This window comes from Rhinolophus ferrumequinum, chromosome 18, assembly GCF_004115265.2.
Source record: "Rhinolophus ferrumequinum isolate MPI-CBG mRhiFer1 chromosome 18, mRhiFer1_v1.p, whole genome shotgun sequence".
In the NCBI taxonomy this organism is placed as follows: Eukaryota; Metazoa; Chordata; class Mammalia; order Chiroptera; family Rhinolophidae; genus Rhinolophus; species Rhinolophus ferrumequinum.
Window position 1 is genome coordinate 57,814,936 of NC_046301.1, and position 7,749 is coordinate 57,822,684.

Here is a 7,749-nt window from a genome sequence, read left to right on the forward strand (position 1 = left end):
TAGTAGATGCTCTAATAAAGGTTTGCTGGATGGATGGATGGATGGATGGATGGATGGATGGATGGATGGATGGATGGATGGATGGATGGATAAAGAATGAATGAGTACCAGAAGCTGAATGTAGGGAGTGGAATGGGAAGACTGAGGGACGGGCAACTCCCTGGCCCAAGGGGCCCATCAGGAGCTAGAGGGGATTTCCCTACACTGGAAGAACTCCAGTCCCCCACCCCCTTTGCCGGGACCTCCCCACAGCGGGGCGGGGAGTGTCCTTGGCAGGTTGCGACTGGCCCAAGCCCTAAAGCTGCGGGCTCAAGTTCATTTCCTGAGTGAGCTCCGCGCGCCCTTGGGCTGCTCTGTGGGCTCGCAGCTAATGCAGCGCTGGCTGAAGACAACAAAAGAGATGGCGGAGGAAGGCTCCTGCACCTACTTGATCCGCCGCCTGTCCTGCGCGTTCATCCTGCGGGCTGTGGTTGTGCTGCTTCTCATTGTCCTGGGGATATACAGCGTCTTCTGCAGCCAGCAACTCGCACAGCAACACCGGCTTGAGTCACCTGCGGTAAGTCCAGAAGGGAGGATAAGAGAAAGGCACATCTGTCCCCTGCTGGGGAGCGTGGGGACCTCCGCAGGGGGCCTGATTGGGCGGGAGTGCGGAGGGGAGGTGGGCAACGAGGGACGGAATCGGAGGCAGAGGGACCAGCTGGAGCGCAGACTGACTGACAAAAAAAAAAAAAACTGAAATAAAATAAAAAGACAAAACCAGAATGATGGATAAAAAGTCAGCCTGCAGGCGAGATCTGATTGGGAAGGGACAGCAAGAGCTAGAGCCCGGAGCAGGGAGGTAGGGCAGAGACAAGGCTGCCCTGGGGTTCAGGACTGGGGGATAGTCCTGCCCAGGTGGTAAATCCCTGATGGAGATCCCAGGGTGGGCGGCTGCCTGTGGGAAAGCTGCGTGGCCGCCGCACCGACAACGGATGACTTGCCTTTGGTGTTCCCCCAGCAGGCTGACTCAGAGGCTGCCGGGTGCTTCACAAAGTTGGGCGGGGGAGTTCAGGGGCTCCCAGTACAGGAGAACCGTAGCTGCTCACCTGTACACCCACCACAGGGAACGTCTCGGGGCGCGCAGGGGGCCTTACAGCCGAGAGAGACAGGTGCACATGCCTCCTCCCCGCGTTATGTCCAGGAAACTAACTTCTTTTAAGGTTTTTTCTCATGCTCCATGCTGGTTCAAACATACTTCCTCTTTAAGAGGTTATTAAAAAAAAAAAAAAAAAAAACATACCCAAGTCAGCCCCTTGAGATGAAGCTGCATAGGAGGGTGGGCAGAAGAAAGAACTCTGATTGCCCTGTTTTCTCTTTTCTTCCAGTGGGACATAGCTGAGCTCCAGCTGAACCACACAGGTGATGCAAAAGGCGGAGGGGGGGGAGGAGGGCTGGTGCTGGGAGGCAGAGAAAGAGTGACAAGTGAGAGAAAGAGAGAGGAAGGGAGGGAGACAGAGAGTGGAAGAGAAAGAAGGGGAGGGAAGGAGAAATAAACAAAGAGAAAGGGAGAGAAAGAAAGAGAAAGAGAGAGAAAGAGAAAGATTGATGCAGTGTGTTTCTGGGTGTGCTAACTTACTCTTTCTCTCACTCCTTTGCCTTTGATCTTCTGCCTTGGGAGAACCAGAAACAACTGAAGCCACACTAATAACAACTGCTATCATTCCTTCATTCATTCCATAAATATTAGCTGAGCGTGTACTGTGAGCCAGGCACCACTCTGCTGCCGCAGTGGGGAAGAGAACAGACAAAAAGTCCTGCCTGCCCTCTCATTTTCCTTCTACTGTGGGGGCAATTAATAAAGGAGCAGGAAAATTATGTAGCATGCCAAGTAGAATAAAGTGCATATAGTATATTTTGGAGCAAAATGAAGCAAGGGAGGGGGATCCGCATGCCAGCCTGAGTTTGCAGTGGAAAGTGAATTCTTAGGGAAGGCATCCCTAAGGATGTGGTGTCAGCAAAGATGTGAGTCATTTAGACCTCCCCTCCCATCCTCTCCGTAATCCTCGCCCTCTCATCCTCTGAGTTTTGAGGGCTCTGTTCTTTCCATTTCATCGTGCAGGAACCCCTGTTCTTCTTTCCTTCTCTGCACTTACTGTCCAGGCTATTCTAACAGCATACCACAGACTGGGTGGCTTACTAAAAACATATGTTTGATCTCACCGTGTCCTCCCTCACCGGGTGGACTCTGGGATCTCTCTCTCTCTCCCTGTCTCTCCCAACTGGGATATAATTGACACATAACATATAGTTTCAGGTGTACAGCGTAATGATTCAATATTTGTATAAACTGTGAAAGGCTCACCACAGTTAAGTCTAGTTAACAACCATCACCTCATATAGTTACAATTTTTTTTCTTGTGATGAGAACTTTGAAGATGGACTCTCTTAGCCACTATCAAATATACAATACAGTATTATTATATAATAATATGTATATAATTTCCATGGTGTACATCACATCACCAGGACTTACTTATTTGATAACTGGAGGCTTGTACCTTTTGATCCCAGTCACCCATTCTGCATCCCTCACCCCCAACCCCCACCTCTGGCAACCACCAATCTGTTCTCAGCATCTATGAGTTTGCTGGGTTTTTGTTTGTTTGTTTTTAGATTCTACATATAAATGAGGTCATATGGTACTTGTCTTTCTCTGTCTTTTTGTACCAAGCATAACGCCCTCAAGGTCCATCCATGTTGTATCAAGCGGCAGGACTTCCTTTTATGGCAGAATAATGTTCCATTGTATTTAGATATACAGCTTCTTTATCCATTCTCCATTGATAGACGTGGGGTCTCTTTTATAAGGGCACTAATGCCATTCCTGAGAGTGCCACTCTCGTGACCTAATCACTTCCCACCTCCTCAGACCCCACCTCCTAAGCCCAGCTCGAGGGTCAGGTTTCAACATAAAAATTTTGGACAGTCAGTCTGCAGCACGCACCTTCCTTAAACCTCCATCCTTCCACCCCACCCCACCCCTTTGTTTCCAGGACCTCGAATGGATCCCAGGCTGCACTGGCAAGGGGGCCCCGAACTGGGTCGGTCCTTCCTGCGTGGACCCCAGCTGAACAAAGGGCAGCTGCTTGTCAGGCGTGACGGCATCTATAGGCTGCACATCCAAGTGACACTATCCAACTGCTCCTCTTTCCCGAAGGCCACCACGTGGCCCAGGGCCACCCTGGCTGTGGGCATCTGCTCCCCAGCCACCCGAAGCATTAGCCTGCTGAGACTGAACTTCTACCTCAGTTGCACTGTCGCCTCTCAGCGTCTGACTCCTTTGGCCCACGGGGACATTCTCTGCACTAACCTCACTCTGCCACTGCTGCCGTCCCAAAATGCTGATGAGACGTTTTTTGGGATTCAGTGGGTGCATCCCTAAGTTTTGCACTTTTTGTCCCAGATTTGTTGGGACACAGTCTTCTTTTTTTCTGTTTTCTTTTAAAATTATTGCTTTAAAGATTGATATTATATGAATTATAATAAAAAATATTATGTATTTGGTTGTATTTGGCTCTTTCCTTCTTTAGAATTAACTCTAGACTGTCATTATGCAAATGACAAAGAAGGCACCCTGTCACTCAGGGGGCAAGCCCAGACATGCCTGGGCTTTCTTCAGCTTGAGATGTTATCTGGGCTTTCAGGTTCAAATATAGGCTGAAAATACCCACAGAAAACATGTACATCCCTTCCGCACATTTACGAGGTCCTGAGAGGGCCACAATTTGATGCTTGCCTAAATGTCAGTTTTTACTGGGTTTTGGGAGGAAATTGCAGAGAGTGGTTTTGAACAAAAAGTTATTGCAGGAGAACAAAAGTGGCAGCTTTTCGTTGGCAACAGGTGGTAGTCAGTCTTGTTTTTAATGAGCTATGAGAGAATCGTCTTTTCCTTTCCCCTCTAACGACGTAAACTGAGATGAGTGGTATTTTCACATTTTCCTCTCCTTATAAAGAGCTTTACTCTGAAAACATCACTGTTTAGTGTCTGGTTATTTAGTTAGCAATGAGTTTTCTTTCTTTTTTTTTTTTCTTTTTCCCCTGGTCTGTCTGTGTCCCTCAGAGCCATGAAGAACCTTTCCCGAGAGTCATGTCCCACAGAGGGGGATGACTGGAAACCATAACGGTCATATTTGTGCAACAAGAAAGGTAGAATAAGGGGTTCTTGGGCATTTTCAACTTTCAAGTTCATAGTCCATCTAGGTGTAAGCACTGGAAATCATCTCAAAGCCCTGGGCTATTGAGGTAGGAATATTTTCCTGTGATTCCCCAAATGATGAAGGTGATGTTGGATCTGCTAGCAGCTTCTGAGTGTGGGCCGGGATCGTGTCTCGTGAAGCCGAAGAATGGAAACACGGACCAGGGAGAGGCAAAAAGTTTTAAAAAGAGGATAGTTTATTAGAGGCAGGAGAAGCGGTTGCAGCTCCCGAGAGGGACGGGGTCCCGAATGGGGGGGTGCCGATGACTGAGGCAAAAGCTCTTACTTTTACACCTTCCCTTGCCTGCTTGGGGAAGGGGAGCTGTTTGGAGAAGGGAACTTGTTTGAAGAAGGGAACTGGCACCTTCTAATGAAATTCGTCTACCAGGTTTGTTCCGCTTGCCCATCTTAAAGGAATTAGCAAAGTAACCTACTCTTATCTATCGGATCTGCTCCGTTTGTCAGGCCAAAATGAATTTTATGATTAACCTCAAGGCTTTGTTACATTATGTCCTGGAGCAAAGGAGTGATTTCAAAACCTGGAGTTTTAGGATATGGCTGTCTTTGTTTATTCCACCAGGGACCTCCCTGTCTACCCAGGGACATACTAACTAACCTGTCTCACTATCATCACTCTATTTTTTTGTAGCATGTCTGCAGAGACTTGATAGGTAACAGATACAAAATTTAAAATCAATGGTGCACAATAAAATTAAAAGCCATAGGACAAATCCAGTTTTTATGATGTTTCTAAACCATGACCCTAAACCTGAGGTGGCCAACTCAACAAATCAAGGGACTGTGGAGTCAGGTGAAATTTGTTGTTAACTGTCGACTGGAAACAGCATCGACTAGGTATTCCATCACCAAAAAGGATTTATTGGGGAGGTGGGGGAGATAGAGGACTACAATCTAGTAAGCACAGACATGGCCAGCCATGTGCACACTCGGAGCTGGACAAAGACGGAGGAAGGAGATACAGAAGGGAAGAGGAAGTTAAGGGGAGGGGCAGTTATGACCACTGAGCTCAGTTGTAAGCATGGAATTCTTCCTGTAGGGTTCTGGCGGTGGCATACAGTGTGAGAACTCCTCCCAGGAGCCCTAGCTCCTCTCACAGACCAGCCCGAATGATGAAGTCCAACTTAAAGTCTCTGTCATAATTTTTTATCATAACCAATGGGCTTCTTTTCTAATTTTATATAGCTGAGTTTCGACTTCCTCAGAGGAATTTATCCAAGTGCGACAGGTCGTGTTGGCTATTGCACATACACCGCCGTGTTCCGCAAGGGAATAATCCAGAGCTATTCTGCTGTCTAGAACCACTTTGGCTCAGGAATCAGGTGATCTTTGTTGAGTTAGCTATTGCCTTCGCAGTGGATTCAGCAAGGTCTCCTAACATCAGAAAGAGATTTCTGAGCACATGTCCATTGGCACAGGAGGGAACAATGCCCTTCCCGGGAGGAAAAGATAGAATCAGGTTTCTCCTGGGAGTTCTCTTTTAAAGAAACTATGAAGGTTAAGTGGGGCAGACCAGTGGGAAGCCTCGGATCTGTTATGAAGAGCAAAGAAAACATTAAATACAGTAAAAGCAGTGTCATGCAGGGTGTCAGGCAGGGTCTCTGGTCCTGCTCCCCGCATAAGAACACAGGACATGGTGAGGCCAGAAAGGAACACCCACGAAGCCATAGGTAGAGGAGTCACACCACTATACTCTCGCTGGTGGCTGGGTTGGACACAGGAAGCAGGAGCCACACTATCCGCAAACCTGCCTTCCACCTCTCTCTACCAATCAACCTCATGTGCCAACTGCAATCCGCGCTTGCCAGCTCAGCCACCATCTTCTTGCTAGCCCCCATTTGCTGCTAGCGTAGCCACAGTAGTTATATTAGTGGCCAATGGCTCACTGGTTACAGCCGACGGCCAACTAGCCACAGCTGATGGCCATCCAATCACAGTTGATGGCCATTTACTACCTGAGCCAGCACCTTTCCACATGAGGCCGAGAGCCTGGAAACTGCACTCCTGGCTCTGTCCCCACAAGCAGATTGTCCTTTTATCCTTCCACTGTCAAGACAATGAATTACCCAAGCATAGGGGCCATTGCCAAAGCTTTCACCTACAAATGAGTAGCCAGGGGGTACACATAGGGCTCCCTCATAAGTATTACCATTTACAGACCCACTGGCCGGAGTAGAGGTGTTGTCATCATTCAGCCAAGGTTCAAATACTGTATTATTACATATTAAGACTATCCAGATACATGGGTCTGACAGAAAGCCTACACAAGGCCGGTTTTATATTGGTTGCTCTGTGGTATCATCCAACATATATGAGATGGAGCTTGTTTTCCCATTCCAGTGTTGGGTTACATTGAGGCAAGGAACCGGAGGATTTAGTTTTCTAACCTCGTAAGAGGAACCTGCAGAACAGTTTAGGTATACAGTGGCATTTTGGATTCCGGCGAAATTACTTATAGGGCAAACTAAGGGATCGCTGCCGTCATGGACCGATGGAGGCGTCTGGTGAGCTCAATGAGCTCTATGGGTACTGGCACCTGTTTGCTCACCAGCCTCAGAGTTCTTGAGGGTCGTCGTTGGATTCCACTTCTGATCACCAAGTAATGTTAAACTTAAACTGAGCAAAGAACAATTTTATTTTGTTTTTTAAATGAGTTTATTCAGGAATGGCAGAGGAATTGCAATTCAGGACAAGGAGACAATGGTGAACCATAGTCAAGTCCAAACAGACAAAGGGAAGGTCAGTTTTTATTGAGTCTGGGGAGAAGTTTGGCAGGGTTGTTTAGAATAAAAAGTCATTGGAGGGTGGCCGGATGGCTCAGTTGGTTGGAGCGTGAGCTCTGAACAATAGGGTTGCCGGTTCAATTCCCACAGGGGCCAGAGAGCTGTGCCCTTCACAACTATATTGAAGACAACGAACTGCCATTGAGCTTCCAGAGGGGCAGACGGATGACTCAGTTGTTTAGAGCGCGAGCTCTGAACAACAAGGTTGCTGGTTCAATTCCTGCATGGGATGGTGGGCTGCGACCCCCTGCAACTAAGATTGAAAAAGGGCGACTGGACTTCGAGCTGAGCTGCGCCCTCCACAACTAGGTTGAAGGACAATGACTTGGAGCTGATGAGCCCTGGAAAAGCTCACTGTCCCCCAATATTCTCCAATTAAAAATAAATTTTATCCCGGATGGCTCAGTTGGTTGGAGCGCATTCTCTCAACCACAAGGTTGCCAGTTCGACTCCCGCAGGGGATGGTGGACTGTGCCCCCTGCAACTAGCAACGGCAACTGGACCTGGAGCTGAGCTGCGCCCTCCACAACTAAGACTGAAAGGACAACAACTTGAAGCTGAACGGCACCCTCCACAACTAAGATTGAAAGGACAACAACTTGACTTGGAAAAAAGGCCTGGAAGTACACACTGTTCCCCAATAAAGTCCTGTTCCCCTTCCCCAATAAAATCTTAATAAATAAATAAATAAATAAATAAATTTTAAAAGTCATT

At 47.7% G+C, this 7,749-nt stretch overlaps 1 protein-coding gene across 1 annotated transcript; it reads left to right on the top strand.

The window, feature by feature from the left end:
- Positions 1 to 322: 322 nt before the first annotated feature.
- CD70 (CD70 molecule) lies at positions 323 to 3,421 on the top strand. The gene is made up of 3 exons (XM_033134903.1): positions 323 to 556; positions 1,365 to 1,398; positions 3,033 to 3,421. Exons 1-3 carry the CDS (start codon positions 371 to 373, stop codon positions 3,419 to 3,421), a joined length of 609 nt encoding a protein of 202 aa, XP_032990794.1. The 5' UTR covers positions 323 to 370.
- Positions 3,422 to 7,749: the final 4,328 nt, after the last annotated feature.